Here is an 18,825-nt window from a genome sequence, read left to right on the forward strand (position 1 = left end):
GGGTCCCGGAGGGCAAGAAAGGATATGCTTTTAAAGTTTAAAGTTTGTGCCACAACTGCTTCAAAGAGAAAGAAAAGAAAAAATCCTGAATACACATTTTGTTTAATGATACCCTGCTTTTTAAAAAGCACAGCAGCAACATGTGAGCTACAGAGCTTTGCCTATATATTTATAGAAATGTTAGTTTTTAACAGCTAAAAATTCAAAAAGTGTATTTTGCACCATAAATGTGTCAAGTGCATAAAATATAAAGCAGATTAAAGTGTGACTTCCACATAACCTTCCAAGATATATTTGTTTAATTTAATGGTATGTTCTGAATAATGTTTCCTGAAAATATCAAAGTAAGACACTGAAAAAGGAAAATAAATAGATATATTGCAAGTGTGCTCTCAACAAAGGTATTATTTCATTATCTACACTTCACACTGCTTATTGTTCCTCACACTTGAATTTTTATAAAGTTTTCACAGAGAAATAGAAAAAACAACAAATATACAAACAAATACGTACAAAAAGATAAAAATAACATTAACATTCTAAAAGTTGTCCGGAAGTACTTCAATATTTATTTATATCTATTTTGATTGAGCATTACTCCAGTCAGTGTCAAGGCTCATATATATGTTCAATTTTTCCCAGTTCTTTTCAAATGCATTCTCTTGGACTCTCAAAACAAACAAACAAACAAACAAAAAAATCTGTCAACCTTTCCATAACAAAAATGTTTTGGTAAATTTGCAACCACCGTTCCTGTTTAGGAGTGCGTACTGTGCTTCACACTGCTTTTAATTAACTTTCTCTGTGTTTTTATGTTCCTTTTTTTTTTTTTTTTTTTTAAATATGATCATTAAATATTAAATGTTAAATCTCAAAAATGCTGATAGTCACACATTAAGAATTTCTTTTCTCATTTAACACACATGAATTATTTTCTCACATTTATCAAACGTTTAAGGTTCACAGTGAATTAAGTTGGATTTTTCCCAGCACTGAAGCTTTTTCAAAAATTCATTTCTTCCCAAAATATCTGAAAGATTCTTCCACATTAAAAAATAGAAAACTACCAGGAAACTTAACTCTTCAGCTGAAACCATTTCTCTCACCCACAGGTTGTGTCATATTTGTACTGTGTAACAGCCCATGTTATAACAGCCCCAAGTTATTCCACTGAAGTCATTACTGAGTACAGTCACTGTAAACAAATGCAACGTGATTGATGCCAGTCAGGATGTCACAGTTCAGTGTGTTGACTGCTTTTTAGTGCTGCAATTACACACTCCTTTCACATGCTGCGTTCAGCTGCACCAAGTGGTCCAAAGAGGAATTTATAGTAAATATTTATTATTGCATTACACAGTATTATAGTATTAGACTGTATACTGCGACTGTATTAAAATATCTTACAAAGCAGAAACGCTCTAAATCATTGGAAACAGTGTCAGTTGTATGTTGTTTTTAACTTTAATGAATTTAAAAGAGGTTTGTAGCAAGGCTTTAATTTTTCTATGTTCTTTTGAATTTATCTCCAGCATGTAGATTAGTTATAACATATCCAAAAACAGCGAATCACCTTATTACCTGCGTTCCCTCGTTCAGATATACAGGAAGTAGTTTTCTGTAGTAACCAGCATTGATGGATTTATGGTTCAGTGGCACTGACACGGTGCTCTTATAAAACCGTTATGACATATGAATCATCATTAAAACAAAGCATTCCCAGTACATTTACAAGTATTGCTTTTGTATGCACAGCCAAAACTTGCTTGGTTTATGTACCCTGGAAAAAGACTGAACAGCCTCTTGTCTCGAGTTTAATATCAGCGGTCACACCAGTCGCACTGCTGTCAATCTTTTATAGGCAGTTTAACGAGGGAAATGAAAACATGAATTCACGGTGAAAGGTTGGAGACGGTGCGGAGGAATAATGAGAAGCGTTCTGAATTTGTGGTTATTTTATTGAAAACAGTGACAGTGGATTATTTGAGCTGAAACCTTGTTCCCTGAATTAGTTCTACCAAATAGCCTCTTAACTATACTATGTTAAGATGAAATACAGTTAAATATTCAGACATTACAACACAAAACTGATGCAAACACAACAGGGAAGGATTTACTGAAAAGCTTTCGTGACCCACAGAAACCATCCCGAGATTCACCCCCTTTAACTTGGTGGCAGGAAACAGCTGGAAGTCTCCAATTCAGCCCCCCTCCCCACATATAAACAGTAAAAACTGGCCATAAATCTGGTTTCATAATGAGCAAGTCCTACACAGTCAGGATTCACTGATATAGAATATTTTTTGGGTCCATGTGGAACATTTCTTTTTTAATATTTAAAAGGACAGAAAGTCGAGAAGAAGGTTAATTTCTTTTCTTTTTTTTAAAATTTCAAACAAAAGCTCATTCCTCAGGATGGTGATCCCACTCCTCTGTATTCCATAAATACATTCAGCACTCAGTTGATGCAGTTAAAAAAAAAAGTCTATTGCATAAGGACATGATTAATCTTGCCTAAACACTGTCACTACATTAACAGACTATCACATGTGCACTTAAATTAAACATATATCCATCACAGTTTTCACCACGCCGCCGTCTCATTCGACATCTTCATGGACCTTCGTCTTCCTGCTTCACGCGGACAAAACATAATTTAAACAGAGTAAAAGACAGATCTGTGAATAAACACATAAGGTTAAGGTACAGTCATGATTATGTTAGCTAAAAACACAGGGCCTCACTGGATTAGTGTGAAAACTTTGTGACAAGGCTCATGAAAAGCTAATGACTCGTAACTCTCTTGGTCAGCTAGCCCTTCACTCGCCTTGTGGGTCAGGCGTCTAAAAGCTCGCCTAAAGTGTCGTCGCAGTTTGTGACAGGAGGATAATCTCTCTTCACACAAAACCTCAAGATAGACAGGAGTAAAACACATTTACCACAATGCCTTAATTGTACATCTGAATACGATGGGGATAAAATATGGGCTATAAACAAGATTCTTACAAGGGAAAATAAAGTGATACGGTTTTCAAATGATACCAAAGGACATTTTGGAAACACTTAAAACAGGCCAAAAGAGCATGTGAATGAGTTGGAGGTGACATGCTGTCTTGGAGGTCTAAAGCAGCAAACAAGTAAGAGACCAACAGTTATTCTAACAGAGATACAGTTTAAGTGTCCCTTTGTATGTGGAGATTCTTTCTTTTTCTTTGTTCCAAGTGTGTGTGGCTCCCTATAGGTAGGGGTACTGCGTGAGGCGCCTGGGGCTTAGCTGGTAGGCACTGTAAGCCTCGGCCCGGGGCGTCACACTGACGTAAGGAGAACCAGTGGCAAACTGATGCTGGTAGGCTGCGGGGAGGCCGTGCAGCAGACTACTGACAGAATCCTTCCGACTGGCCGAGTCCCTCCTGGAGGAGGAGGAGGATGAGGTGTACGTTGCTGCATAGGCGGAGGGGGAGTGCCCGTGGCTGCCGTGGCCACGGCCCAGCAGCTGCTCCATGGCCTGAGAAGCTGAGGAGAGGGCAGTGGAGGCCGGGTAGGTGTACAGGCTGGGGCCGGGGGCTGAGGCAGAAGCCAGGGCGGACACTTCTGGGAAGCTGTAGTGAGAGGCTGAGACGGCTGGAGGGAACGTCTGCTGACGGCGCAAGGATGAGTCACTGTGGGAACGCTCCTGAGATGAAGAAACCACGGGCTGAACCTGCAGAGAAACACCATCAGAATACATGCAACAACATGAAGGCAGAAATAAAATAACTTCTTCAGGATGTTGTTCAATTTCTTGATAAAAAGGTCAGATCCATGTTTGTGGGAACCTACAGCTGTGACAGATAAAGAAGCACTTCCACTTTAATTCCTTGACTTTTCCAGCACTTGGACAGTATGGTAGGTATTCTGTGTCAGTTTGCTCTCATCAGCTCTTCTGTGAAGCTGTATGATGTTTACGTTGAGCCAAATACTCAGTTTGCTATGGTGGCATCATTCCTTCACATGGAAATACTACAGCAGGGTTCATTCAGCTTTGTGAATTTCCTTTGGGGATGAATAAAGTATCTATCTCTCTATCTATCTTTAAAGAGTGAATTTTAGCCCTTTCAAGGTATCTAAACCAAACATTTACATACTCTCGAAGCTTTTATCATCACAGAAAAGGAAGGCGATGGTGACTGCGGCAGAAATGTCCATTTGTTTTTCTGTTTCGCATCCTGTGAATCACCTGATGACCCCTTGGGTTGCTCTCAACCCCCCAGTTTGGTAACCACTCCACTCACTGTTCAAGGTTTGTTCAACAAAGAACACTTTAGATTCTTTGGACCGTTAGAACGTGTAAAACTGTACAATTTTCTGCCACAGTAAATATCTTTGATACTTAGTAAGTCTTTAACAACAGAATGTAAGAGGGTGGATAAAAAGTCCTGGTTTCAGTGTCCTTCAGGCACAAACATCATATGACTGACAGCTTGTCTACTGACAGGAATTCAGTCTTTAATTCTCTGTGATTACTCTTGGCAGCAGTGTTTGTCACTGTGATTAAGGTACTGAAACGTTTACACCCTTTCCCATGAAGCACTTACACCACTTTTTCTCCCTCCCGTGTCTTGTTTGTGGCATCTTTGTCAAAACGTCAAAACTGTTTAATGGAACCTCAAATTAACCCTCAGGACCCCGAGCAGTTCTGGGTTTGTTTTCACATTTTTACTCATTAGTATCAATAACTATGCTTAATATCTGCTATTAACCAAACCTGCTCCGACCAGATCCCAACAACAGCAACAAAAAAGAAGCCTCACCTGGCTGAGGTTTAATGGGTGTGACTGGCTCGGCACCAGTCCTTGACGCTCCATGCTCTCCCCTGAACTGCAGGGCTGTCGGTTGGATGATCTCTTAGGCTTCATGTAGTTCACTGTGAATGAAAGGTGGATAAATTAATAAATCATACTGCTTTGAAGGGACTTCACAGAATGTTTGACTATCAACCATCAACACTGAGCAGACTCATGGGTGGTCTGTGGTTTCATCAAGCTGCAGTAATGAAACACTAGCAATGCATCTACAGCAGACATGCAGCTGTGGGTAACTGTGCATGAGTCATCGTTGTCGTGTGCGATTTTAACAGGGTGCAGTCAGTGTGGGGCGCTAATGCAGCAAGAGAAAGAAACGTGGCTGTCTGTCCCAATGCTCAACACAAATCATCAGCGTGGAAGTACTTTAGCAGAGCAGATGTTGATGTTTCAGCAAAATTATTTTCTTTGTTATGCCATTTTAAAGAAACTGAACTTAAGGTTTATCCAAGAAAGCAGTCATGTTGTTGCTGCCGTCAAACAGTATCTCCAGCTCAGACAGGCTCGCTGGGGGTTTAGTCCAATCAGATTGCAGCTCACTTGTAAACAGCCTCTCAGAACCAATGGAGGACTCTGCTGTTTCAGCTACACATAGGCTGGTCCCATCTACATCAGTTAACCTTTTACTGGTTGTATGACACCTCTTTGATGAGATTTGATCAGTTAAGGTATGAAGAAATATATCCCACGATTAATGGACCAGTCAACTACTGTGAGTGGTTGATGACTACTGAAATGCACCACTGGTAAATGCCCGACTACTGATCAGACACAGACACCTGTAGATGAGTGACTCTCACCAGTCTCCAAGCGTGCACGGGAAGCCGCTGCTCTCTCGCAGCCCTGGGTTTTGACTGAAGGTGCCACCACTGCCAGGGACTTGGCCTGGCGTGACGACATGGTGCTAGCTGGGTTCAGCGTGCGAGGCAGAGGAGTCAGGGGGCTGGCTGTGGAGGAGTCCGAGTCGTGGACCGTCACACAGCTGATAACGTTAGTGCGCTGGCTCACACCAACACTGTATAAACAGAGGAACTGCGTTATTGCACAATAAAATGACAGAGGTATATCAAATCTAATGCTCTGGTCTTGTCAAACATCCCATGCAGATAATGCAGTATGTCATGGTAGTGTAGGACAGTGTCTGAGCTAAACACACTGGACTAGCACTGCTGCGTCTTATATGGAGTATCATGTCCTCACCTGGCGGGATGGAACTTGCGTTCATCCTCTGTGTCGGTGTCACTGTGAATAGTGATGATGCTGACTGCTGGGCTGGGTGTGTCGGAGATGATGATTGGCTGGGACAATGTGGTGTTGGAGCTGGGTGGGGTCACACCGCCGGTGCTGAGTAATGATGCAGTGGATATACCCCTACACAGAGAAACAAAAGCAAATGTCGAGCGCGGCCCTCCGAAGCAAATGTGATTTCAGCTGTGACAACAGACCAAAACCAAACTTTAGAGAGGAACGTTCTGCAGTCCTGTGATGCTTGGAAAGTTCCATTTAAATCTACTTGACAGGAAGAACTAAAAAAAACTGCAATAAAAATAGAAATTTGGAACTGGAATAATTATCCTCTAGAAAAAAAAATACTCTACAATCTACCGGATAAAAAAATGTAAGTGATAAACAGTTGCTGGTTGTGCTTTTGGTGTGATATCAGTTCTTTTTAGCCATCTGTCATTTGGCGCCACAGCTAAAACCCTGATGGCAGCTCAAAAATCAGATCATAAATCAGAGCTAAAAACTGCAGGGGCTCCACCAACCTGTTTCTGTTTTCTCCACGTCTGGCTTTCACCTTCTTCCTCTCCGGCTGCGTCCTGGCTTGGGTTGTGCTCCTATCAAGGTCAAAGATCAAACAAGATCGCCATGGATGTTAATACTAAGTATGTTTTATTTAACATTGCTACATTCCTCATTAGCTCTGTTTGTCACGTGTACATTTGCTGTGCCGTTTGTACTCCTTCCTAATAAGTCAACATAATGGAAAGTTGATTGTGATGCTCATTTTTACTGCATTACTTTAACGCCATTTTTTGTTTGGGCTGAACTGTCATTTGCTGACCCACCTCCAGCTGTGTCCCTGCTGCGTGCAAGCATCAAGTGTTTCCAGTGGTGATTCAGCAACATTCGACTGGTGGGCAGAGCTGTGGATGGCCACACCTGGGACCTGCTGCCATGATGATGGTATGAGGATCTGTTGGGTGCCCGTGGGCCAGGCCTGCTGAAAAAAAACAAAAAAGAAAAAAAGAAAAAGGCACTCACACTTCAGTATGTGTAATATCAAGTTCAGACATCAGTGAATCAATACAAATTATTTGAGTGCTGGAATGGGCCAGACAAACTGAGCCATGCTGAGAAATAAGAAAAACCAACTGGCCAATCTCTTCTACAGGCAAAAGCACAAAGCCAGATAAGCGAGCAACCTTTCCCAAGCCATTCCCTTTTTATAGCATTGCCCTGCAACAAATGCACAAGATGATATCATGCAAAGCACAAACAGAGAAGCGCTGTAAACACTCAGATCAGATATAAAGATGTATACACAGAACCATGGTGCCTGTTAAAGAAGAAACACTGAGGAAAGAAAATGAGTTTAGTTCACTGATGCCAAACAGTCTGTTGATAAGCTGTCTTGGGAAAAGGCATGCCACATGTTCTGGGGCTGAAACAAAAAGATGTGTGTCAGAGAGTCAGGCTGTTGAGGAGGGATTTTAGTGGGCTTTGTAGCTGCAATCTCCTTTGCTGAAACCAACGAAGGACAGGACAAGAGAAGCTGCAAGCAAAGCGCAGACCAACGCAGCAACACATGCGCTCCATGCCTTCAGCACACCTATGGGGAAAAACTGTGGCGGAGGGAACGAAAGAGTGTGAATGGTGTGGGGAGGGGGTGTCCTTTTGAGCGGAACGACACTGCAGATTTTGTCAAATTGAATTAAAAAAAAAAAAAATCAATAAAAATGCTTTGATTTCCCTACAAAAATAAGCATCGACCAACCATGATTCTGACGACCATGAGTGGTCTGCATGTGAAAAGGCAAAATGATGGAGTATGATCCATAAAATAAAGACTAGCCCCATTGAAGGTGTGGCACAGAGGGAGAGTTGCAAACAAATGAAAGGAGAGGAAGAGTGGGGCAGGAGAGAGGTGGCATTGTTAGTGGTAGAGGGAGAGTGCATGTGCATGTCGTTCTTCAGGGATGTCATCGTTGCTTTACCAGCACTGTGGCTGTGTGCTCCAGGAGGGTGGGCCGACCCACCCCGGCGCCCAGCCCGAGGGGCAGAGAATACTGGGGGGCTATGCCTGCTGAGGGTGGGTGCAGGGTGGCCACCATCAGGGGTGTGCAGGAACCCTGGATGAGGGAGGGAGGATAGGGGAGGGCAGGGTTAGGGTACAAGTAACGTCCTTCAAGGCTGAATCTGATTCAGACAAAAGGGACAGAGCGGATAAAACCAGCTGCACGAGAGACACACACTGGTACCACTGGCCATCTGGACACCTGACTCCTGCAGTGTGCAGCAATTGTTCCTCATTTTGCCAAACAGCAATTAACTAGTTTGTTGAGCCAGATGAGTTTCCAATATTAAACATCTGGCCTCCATCCCAGAGAGAAGACTGGGAATAGAAGAGGCCTGGCCCTGAGCGGCAGTCCAAATCAGTCCTGGGAGCAAATCCAAGGAGAGACGCAAGGAGCACCACAAAAACAACAGAAACAGCATGGACTTTGTTATTTCAAAAATGTCAGTGAATTTAAATAAGACAGCATCTCCACTGAAAGCAAAATCTCTTATTTATTGAAGAAAATGTCTCAACCTGGTCCCCACTAAACTCTGGCTTGCTCTGCTGGCAGCAAACACAGAGGGGGACTGAGAGGAGGACCACAGTAGGGAGACTTTTTGGATGCACTCAGTGTATCCAGGAATGAGCAAATCTGGGCACCACTGCTCTCAGCTGGCTGCTAACGACATGACATCACTCATGGATGCTGCTGGATTTTTTTGCCTGGAACCTTGAGTTTAGTTTTCTGAAAGACCGATGACAAAAACATTTGCTCATGTGCACTGTGTCATGGAAGTCTGTGTGGAGCTGCTGAAAATGAAGTTGCATCAGTATTCACAAAAGGTGAGTACTTGACTCTAAGCCAATATAGTTGTATAAGTATATGCAAGTGTATAATGGTGTACAGGCTGACTACGCTGTGCATGTTCAACCCACTGAGTACCCAATCAGATGAGACTGCTGTCAGTCTGCTTTTCACTGTCAGCACGGGCTCCAGTCTGAAGGGTAGCTCCATACACTACAATGAACCAGACCATCACACGGACCAACTGTTAAAGGGTATTTTCCGTATCTTTAAATCTGGTCCCTACTGTTATGCATTCAGGGGCCTCATTGACTAGATTTTCACCTCTGCAATTGCTGCAACTTAATCCTTGAGGGCAATAGAAACCATCAAAGTACGTCCACTAAAAGTGCTTGTTCTTCCTTTACTGTTATGGTCACATTTGTCTTAAAGGGTTACATTGCAGCCCATTTCGCAGCTGCTGGCTGAGGCGATCTACTGGACCAATTCAAAAACCTTTTGCACCTATAAGTCATTTAGACACCAAAATATGTAAAATTAGGGCCAAGAGTTAAAAATACCAGAATTATGTAGTAAGTATGAGTTACACTCCATCTGTCACCCTCTCTTGGTCATACGTGGACGCTGTCCATCTTTGTCAAAGAAAGCATGCTAGAGACGGGGTCACCAAACCAAAAAAAAAAGGCGGACAATTTCATATTATAAGACAATTTTGAAAAAGAGACTTCTCCTTGACACATTTTGACAATACATACACAGACCTAACAAAATCTTACCTGTGTGAGCATACTTGGCTGAATCTGCAGTGACTGAGCAGACTGGTTCTGAGGTACTATGGGTACAGAGCTCTCCATCCTCACAGGGAAACTGGAACTCTTACTGGATGGCTGTAGCCCTGGAAAACAATCCCACACAACATATCAGTGAGTAACACTGAGATCCTGATGAACGACGCAGCAGTTAAACCCTCATGATCAGATATTCATTTTGAATATGCCCAGCTCCAGAAACAGCATATCATCTGATGCATCTTATTCACATGTGATCTCTATCTGTGCAGGCATGCCTTCTTCTGAAGTGATTACCAATAATCAACACATTGGTGGACACAGCTAGACACCGCAGTGGAGGACACACTGAGGACACCCTCACTGATAATCACAGTGAGGTTTCTTGGTGTTTGATAAGCTTTCCATACCAACGTAACCCCCTTGGGTTGTTTTTTTCAGCCTGGATGCAACTTCATCCTTTACCTTGAATAGTGGAGGGTGGGCACACGATGAGAGTCTGCTGGAAGGGTTCTGTCTGGCTACACAACCCAGCAGGACGCGTTGGAATCGGGACACTCTGTTGAGCCAGCCCAGGAATGTTGATGGTGGCCTGCTGGTACAGAGCTGGCTGGTAGTTCAGCAAAGGCACCGCTCCCCCCGCAGAAGGCACCTTTCACAGAACACCACTGATGAATACTGGAGGACTTACGTGTCCCTAAACATGTGAAAGAACTAATGGTGAAGCTACGCGTCATACCTGGTTATGCTGGTTGAGTTGGCTACTGAAGGTAACGGTGAGGTTGCCTGCTGCAGCGCTGGGGACTGCATTGGTGGAGTACAGGGATTTGCCACTATCATAGGAGCTCCGGCGTTTACAGATCTCCATGTTCTGGAAGCAGGACTTGACACTGCAGAGGGGTGGAGCGTTTCAGAGATTACATCTGAATCAAGTCTCACCCAAACTAACAGACATGCGTGTCATTACATCACACACTTACTGGGAGCTGTGGGGATAGTCCATGAGGTGGCTCATTGTGACAAACGGGTGACCCAGGGTTTTTGTAGGTGTGATCCTTTTGTCGGCATCCAGACGGAGCATCCGCTTCAAGAGGTCTATAAACTCTCTTCTATCAGCTTTCTCAGCCAACATGTCCGTCCCCTCCAAGTGAGAAGACAAGTTGACCTGGAATACACACAATTACACCCAAATAAATATAACCAAAAAGAGGTACACTGCAGGAAATGTGGTCTTTCTTGTATGTGGAGTGTTTGAGTAAAAACACTGTGTGAAGCACAAAAACGTCAGCATGAAACTAGATGTTATAAGAGAAATTGCCATGTACCTGCATCATGTCATCCAGACAGTTGAAGATATACTTCCTGGCCTCCTTGGACTTGATGCCCATCTCCATTTCATGCTCTGCTGGGGTCTGGAAAATGGAAATCATTTTTGTTCATCATTATGCGCTAAAAACATTTCTTACAGGCGTTAAGTGATACAATTCAAATCGGAAAGAAAGAGCATAAAGACTTCTTTAGAATTTGACCACATTTAGAACAACCTTTTATGGCCTACTTAATAAGAAGGTTCTCAGTAGGATTAGTCTCGGGTTATATTAACCTTAAGCCTCCAGAGGGGGTAGCTAGAGTCTGGGCCTCGATTGAAGAAGCGAATGGTCTTAGTGCCGGCGCTCAGTAAGTACTCTGCAGGCAGACCTTGAGTCTGAGAAATGTAACGGATCTGGAAACAAGAAAATACATAAAGAAAGTTAAAAAAAATAATCACAGTTGGACAAAACGGTCAATGTCATGGATATGTCTAAAATTAACTGGTTACCTACAATATCCTTACAGTTTATAGTTATGTTTCTGCAGCACTTTGCTATCTCTCAGCAGCACTCAGTTTGAATTTCTACAGAGCGTCTACAATACATGCTTCCATGACCTGCTAACAACTTCCAGACACTGCTCTATCTCTCTGCTTAGCCTTTCCCAAGCATTTGAACATTTTTTCCCATTCCCAGAGATAAGGCACAACACGCTAAGGTTTATACTGACCTGGTCGTACTCCGAGGCTCCAGGGTAGAGGGGCCAACCCAGAAACAGCTCAGCAATCACGCAGCCTAAAGACCACATGTCAATGGCCTCACAGAACGGCAGACCCAAAATGATCTCTGGAGCCCTGAGACAGCAGAGACACGTACACTGAACACTTGTCCTCAGAAGATTACAAGGAAGGCTGTATTTAGACTGAACAAAACACAGCTGGATTTCTTGCCACGTACCTGTAGTAGCGAGACTGTAGGTAGGTTGAGCAGACAGCTTTGGACACATGACTGGCTGAGCCAAAATCGATGACCTTCACCCTGTAGGGCTGCCTCAGGGGATCAACCAGCATGATGTTCTCAGGCTTCAGGTCTGCATGAATCAGACCCAGGCTTTTCAGTTTCATCAGTGCTGTAGCCACCTAAAGATACAAACACACAAATTATTAGCCATAACAAATTCAAAGCAACACTATCATTTTAGTTCAAGGTTTTATGAATGTCTGCCAAAGCATCTGCCAACCTGCTGTAGGATGGGTCTGATGTGCCGCAGGGGGAGTGGGCTGAACTTGCTGTGCTTGAGGAAGTCGTACAGGTTCTGCTCCAGCATCTCAAACACCAGGCAGGTGTGACCCTTGTGTTGGAAGCATTCGTATGAACGCACAAAGTTGTACTCATCTGCGTTCTCTGCACTCAGCCGGTTAAGGATGCCCACCTGTGAAAGAGCAACAGATAAATTCCACGTGAAGTGCGCATTAATGCTATACTATGTAGATCAGTTACAGTGGCTGCAGGTCTCATTTTGACAGTTTGCTCCAAAATGACAGATAATGCCGTATGTCAGTGGTACCACAGCTGCTGACAAGGAGTCACTTCACATCAGCTGTGACCACCAACAACCTGGTAGCATGTGAGGCATGTGCTGGTAAGACGGAACCCAAGAAGACACGATACTAGTTTAACAGACAAACTGACCATTTCTAATTCAAAAGGAGCCCATGACACAGGCAAAACAGTCAGCAGAGTGCAGATCTACGCCAGGCCAACAGTCCAGACAGCAGCAGAGAAATCAGAAATGGGATTTATTCACCATTTTTTCACCTGATGACAGTGGATCATAACATGTTGGGTATGGAAGCAATCTGCAGATGGACTGGTTGAAGATGAAACCAAACTTTTCAAAGGATGTCAGTTTTTGAGCCATGAAAAAGGCCAAAATGTGGCCTGCAACAGACACGGTAAGACTTGTTTTTATTGTAGCTGATTGCTGTAAAGGCCTTTTACTACGGTGTCCCAAAGGGAAACAAGATTCCAGGCTGAAGCAGTTGTTGATCACTTGCGGCCCCTACAGGCCAGTTAAGAGGAGTGAGGAGTCAGCAGCCAATGGCATAAAACAGAGCAGACAAAGTGGGGTTTTTTTTTTTCAAGAGCTGCGAATCACTGCAACCACGAGTGCACTAAAAGTATTAGGCTGATGGGTCCACTGGTACGCACGATTAACTGTAGACAGATACACACGAGCAAACAAACCACCAACGGCATGATAATGAATTTGCTTCGACGTTAAGCTGCTAGTATGCTTCACTCTTGACACAACCATTTCTGTCACTTTTGATGTGAACAACAGAGTCCAGCATGATGAATGCCTTCCAGACGCGACAGTCTGAAAATGTGTCTGCCCCCCTCTGTGATGGCTGGCTTTCCACTCTGCCTTCATCTGAGGCTGTTCAGAGCAGCTATTAACCCCTCTGAGCTTGACTCTGAGCACAAAACTCAGAAAAATATTCTAATGTTTTTCCAGGAAAAAATAAACTTGAATCAGTCAAATTTGGTATATATTGGCTGTTATGTCCATTTTGTGGTCATGAATTAATACGTTTCATATGCAATCAAAGTGCACATTGGAAACTGGCATCTGATTATTTCTTTTAGGGTCAACATATATGACAAAACATCAGACTGGACCGATGTGCAAAATGTTCAGCATCGCCTTTGTTCAATGAATTGGCCAAGTCTAAAGCTAAATACACAGTCTTGATAGCACTGCATTAATAATGCTAAGAGACAAGAAGCTCTCGGCAAAGCCAAAGTTATCAAACAAAACCAACAGGGCTGCGTATTGGTGAAAACTTTGATAGCTTGACTTTGATGTGATAATTGAAGAATACTTTTTTTTACCAATTTTATAAAATCCATGTTAACAAAGAAACAATTACATTACAGATTACGGTACAATTACGTTCTTCAACAGAAGAAGCTGTTCAAAGAGAAACAGTTCTTTCTCTGTGCCCTTTACTCAACCTGGATAACTGGACTAAACTGATGGAATATGGGAACAGCATAGGACTATACAAGAATATAAACAAATGTCAATGGGAACATTAATAAACAGTAGAGGGCAGCAATATGCCATTGAAGCATGTCATCTGCCTAATCCCATGTGACATTTGTGACACTGGAAAATAGCGGCACAGGGTGACCTGTGCGCTAAAGAGCAGCTAGGCCGAGTCCGACAATCATCCACCGTGACAACTCCAGGACATGTCTTTCCTTTTATGTGTCACTCTGTAAACAACACCATGTTTGTTGTCAGAAATTCTCCCCCTCGCCCCGGGTTATCCATCCATGCCAGTGGCAAGGAGAGGGTCGGGCCAGGGAATGATGTGAACGAACTCTCTGCGATCAGATAGGTTAGCTGCACCGGCCAGCTAACAAACAGCACAAAGCTCACTCGAATTAAATAATAAGAATTTAAAAATAGTGAACCCTGTGTCACTAGATCTTCTTCTTCGCACACAGATGCTGATGGGATTTACTCCACCAGAAAGCAGGACCCACTATAAATGTAGGTTTGTTATCCAAGCAGGATACAAAAATGCTTTATTAACAATACAATGTTTGATTACCTCAATTTGGCCTTGACGTGCATATGATGGATGGTTTTTCAGGATCTTGATGGCCACAATCTCATTGGTGCCCCTCTTCCAGCATTTGGCCACTTGTCCAAACGTGCCTCTGCCCAGAAACTCCAGCACTTCATAGCTGCAGGACACTGAGCAGAGGATCTCATGCTGCACTAGCTGATAGTCCCCTTCACCATTGGAGCTGCTGCTCTTCGTGGTTGGAGCTGAGTGGGGTATAGACTGGCCTGTGCCCCCTCCGCCTCCACCTGTACGTGTAGAGTAAGTTGCTGCAGGAGCTGAGAGCTCCTCCAATATTTGGACACTGCCACATCCACTCCCACTGCCTTCATTGGCTTCCTCAATCTTTCTCTTCTGCCCATGCCTGTGACCCCTCGTTTCAGAGGACATCTCAGCATGAGCATAAGACGAAGACGCTGCCTGCTCTGTGACACGCCGACTGGATCCACGGGGAAGACTACCAGTGCTATCAGCTGCCCGCACCACCACTTGACCTCTGGAGCCAGGCGCTGCAGGGGGGAAGACCAGGGATGGTGCAAAGGGTGGCACAGCCATGGCTGGGGCAAAGGTGTACGCTGACTGGCCTGCTATGGAGCTGTAAGCTTCGGTGGTGGACACATCCCAAACGTTGCTCTCCACCTTCAGCTTCTTCACACGGCAAAAGGCACTGGACGAGATGGAGGGAGGAGAGAAGACCTGCAGCTGAGAGCTCATAGCTGAAAAGGGATAGATGAGCATGAGACAGAGGTTAAAAAAAGAACCTCAATCATTCAAGTAACTTCTTAATTTGCCAATACACCAAAAGTATATATTGCATTGCTACAGAGTATGCTCATTTTATTTGGAACAAGTATGCAATCTAATACAACAGTCACCTGTTTATACACAAACAGCTGTAATACATTTCAACAGCAGCTCAAACTACAGACTCGAATATTACCAGTTGAACATCTCCATAAAACAGTTTCAATTAAATATGAAACAAACTGCAGCAACAGCAACTATACTGATGATCACTCATTTTCCATGCGAAAACACCAAACGTTGTTGTTTTTTCAGCTTCTCAAATGTGAGGATTTACTACTTTTCCATATTTGACAGTAAAATCAATATCTGGGTTTTGGGTGAGTGGTCGAACAAAACAAGCCATTTGAAGACATCACTGTGGCTCTGAGAAACTGATGGGCACAAATCCTTGACGTTTTCAAACACTAAACAACTGAAAAAATAATGGCAGATGAACTAACAACAAACAGTTCACATTAACAACCTTTATGAAGGTAGGATTTATTGTGGGGTTGTTGTATTAGACTGAAATAGCTTTACTCAAGTGTCCCTCATAACCTTGCAACTAGCACTGTCTGTACATTTAAGAGTAGGCTTAAAACTTTCCTTTTTGATAAAGCTTATAGTTAGGGCTGGCTCAGGCTTGTCCAGGACCAGCCCCTGGTTATGCTGCTATAGGATTAGACTGTCGGGGGACCTCCAAAGATACACCGAGCTCCTCTGTCCTTCTGTCCCTCTCCATCTGCATGCTTTCATGTCCTACCACGGCGTGTTACTAACTTAGCTCCTTCCCCGGAGTCTCTGTGCTTGGTCGTCTTGCAGGTTCCACAGTGGCTGAATCTGTATTGTGGATTGCAGCTGCGTCTCCTGCCTGACATCCACTGCAACTGCTACTGCTATTATTACATCCACTGTCACTGTTACTGTGATTGCATGTCTGTCTCTCTGTCTCTCTCTCTCTCTCTCTGACTGCATTTCTGTCTGTCTGTCTCTCTCTGTCTGTCTGTGTCTGTCTCACTCTCCCTCTCTTGCTCTCCCTCTCTCACCCAACCGGTCGAGGCAGATGACCGCCCACCCAGAGTCTGGTTCTGCTCGAGGTTTCTGCCTGTTAAAAGGAAGTTTTTCCTCGCCACTGTCGCCAAGTGCTTGCTCATGGGGGAATTGTTGGTTCTCTGTAGATAAAAGAGCTTGGTCTGTACCAGCTCTATATGGAAAGTGTCCTGAGACAATTTCTGTTGTGATTTGGCGCTATACAAATAAAATTGAATTGAAAATTGAATTGAATTGAGTGTAAACCCCAATAATCTTGACACTAACAAAAAACTTTCACAACATAAACTTGGTGGAAATGTTCCACAAACCATCAAATCTGAGAAGCAGAGTTACTCAGACAGCTTACTGTGAATATCAAGAGAGCGCAGTTTGTACACTTTCATATTTTAAAAGAGACTGTATGATATAATGTCTTTCCCCCAGTCCCTGAAGGGCTGGACCCCGACTACCAATTACTATCACGAACTGGAAGAGCTTCAAGAGCCTCGTTCTTAGGATTGAACGACAGAGCCAGAAAAGTTACTGCTGATCAAAAAATGTCAGAGCGAAATGTGTAACAGGACTGGAAATATGGAGGGCATTCTTCATTTCTTTTATAGATTTATAAGCAAGACATTAAAATGGAAGCACACCCACCAATTGTCATGTGATCAGGATTATACTGTTTGGTTTTCTCTCACTTTATTTCTACAAAATCTTCAATTCAGTTTCAATTTTATTTACATAGCGCCAAATCACAACAGAAGTTGTCTCAGGACACTTTCCATCTAGAGCTGGTACAGAACATACTCTTCATCTACAGAGACCCAACAATTCCCTCACGAGCAAGTACCTGGCGAGGAAAAACTTCCTCTGAACAGGCAGGAACCTCAAGCAGAACCAGGCTCTTAATCTTCTGATTACAGGACTGATGTTATACTTCAAATACAACAATATATAAAAAATGCAAACCATGGATAACAACAAAAATAACATGAACAAATGCATAATTCTAAAAATTAAGCCACTGTTATGGCCGCTCGGAGAGTGTTTCCATGCACCGACAGGCTGCGACCTAAATGAAAGGTGGACCCTGTGTCTGATGGGTCTGATTCCCGATGCAAAGAAAACGGAACTCTTGTGATAATTTCTATTTAGGAGAAAAGAAAGTCAACATAGGTTTCGACACTGCCTTCGCAACAACACAACACATGCCAATGTCCTGTGTACCGAAGAGACAGGCACTGACAGGGTGAATGTTGGGCAGCTGCGATGGACCATAGTGGAAGTCAAGCTATGATCGCCACCGTTTTCAAATGTGTCCATGTCACTGACACAACATGAAATTACTTATACGCTTGACCGTCCTTTCGTTGGTCATTTCGAAATCTGTACCCCCGTTGACACAGAGAGATTTTTAGGCTCAAATCAACAAGCTAACATTACTTAACTGACTAATGCCGACAAGCTAACGCGTTAACTTTGTGAAAATATGGCGTTAGATGATCAGCCGCTTATCTCACAAAAAAATAAAGTTACGGCAAATGACATTCACCACATGAAAAGCAGCATAACTACAAAAAACAGCTATAACATACCGGACTGGATGTTATTACAGCGTCGAAAAACGGCTTCCTCCAAGGTTTAAATCCCACTGCAGACTGCTGTACCAGCGTTATCCGATTAGCTTCCGCTAGCTAACGCTAGATGCTAGCTAGGCCTGCATTGTTTCTTCAGTCGATGGAGAGCTAGGCAGCAGGAGAAGGCGTTACTGTGCCGAGTTTTCACAAGAAAGACACAAGGGTCTCATTGTATTATTGATTTAAATCATTTAGCCCTAAAAATATGTACACTTATTGATTAAAACATAATAAATTCTATTGTAAAACCGTCTATCTTGAGGCAGCAAAATCCACTTTTCACCGGAACAACCACGTCCTTATATCAGCTGCGAATCTGACGGCATTTCCGGTTACTACCGTAATGACGGTGGATCGGGAGGCGATACGACCAATGAGTACAAATTTCAACATGATTAAGAAATAATAAGGACTTTTTTTAGCCGGAATGTCATTTGCAATTTCCATAAGAGCCCTTCATTGCCGACATATGTGGCCAAGTCACATTTGGAGTCGTTTTACACAATCAGGAAAAGGTAAACAACATTTTTACGGTAATAGAAATCGACGTGATGTAAGTAGAATATACTAGTAATTTTCCGGTAGGAGTAATTTGTTCCACAATTCCTGGGACAAACCTGATGACTAGCTGATGACTGAAGTGAAGCGAGTAGGCAAACCACACATGAGGATCGTTTCCACTAACTTGCGCAGATGTTTTATTTG

At 43.2% G+C, this 18,825-nt stretch overlaps 1 protein-coding gene across 4 annotated transcripts; it reads right to left on the reverse strand.

The window, feature by feature from the left end:
* Positions 1-1,868: 1,868 nt before the first annotated feature.
* On the reverse strand, positions 1,869-18,468 carry LOC139328663 (homeodomain-interacting protein kinase 1-like). Of its 4 annotated transcripts, none has more exons than XM_070958556.1 (18): positions 18,079-18,468; positions 14,648-15,378; positions 12,265-12,456; positions 11,982-12,163; positions 11,755-11,878; positions 11,318-11,437; positions 11,040-11,126; positions 10,695-10,879; positions 10,454-10,604; positions 10,180-10,366; positions 9,703-9,821; positions 8,060-8,194; positions 6,911-7,065; positions 6,608-6,679; positions 6,042-6,212; positions 5,642-5,856; positions 4,791-4,903; positions 1,869-3,700 (listed from the first exon to the last, which is right to left on the reverse strand). In XM_070958556.1, the coding sequence occupies exons 2-18, from the start codon at positions 15,374-15,376 to the stop codon at positions 3,236-3,238; spliced, it is 3,402 nt and encodes a 1,133-aa protein (XP_070814657.1). In that variant the 5' UTR covers positions 15,377-15,378; positions 18,079-18,468; the 3' UTR covers positions 1,869-3,235. The 4 variants fall into 4 exon arrangements, with proteins under 4 accessions (XP_070814657.1, XP_070814658.1, XP_070814659.1 ...); XM_070958557.1 differs by having other exon boundaries at positions 6,911-7,062; positions 18,079-18,441; XM_070958558.1 differs by lacking the exon at positions 8,060-8,194 and having other exon boundaries at positions 18,079-18,438.
* Between the last annotated feature and the right edge of the window lie 357 nt (positions 18,469-18,825).

Source organism: Chaetodon trifascialis, chromosome 3 (genome assembly GCF_039877785.1).
Source record: "Chaetodon trifascialis isolate fChaTrf1 chromosome 3, fChaTrf1.hap1, whole genome shotgun sequence".
Taxonomy (NCBI): Eukaryota; Metazoa; Chordata; class Actinopteri; order Chaetodontiformes; family Chaetodontidae; genus Chaetodon; species Chaetodon trifascialis.

Bases quoted from the DNA above. Each gene is read 5' to 3' on its own strand.
- LOC139328663 (XM_070958556.1), bottom strand. From the start codon at position 15,376: ATGAGCTCTCAGCTGCAGGTCTTCTCTCCTCCCTCCATCTCGTCCAGT. The intron at 11,438-11,754 runs GTCAGTATAAAC...TCTTGTTTCCAG, and splicing joins GAGCCTCGGAGTACGACCAG to ATCCGTTACATTTCTCAGAC. The intron at 6,213-6,607 runs GTTGGTGGAGCC...TTCTCTGTGTAG, and splicing joins CGTGGAGAAAACAGAAACAG to GGGTATATCCACTGCATCAT.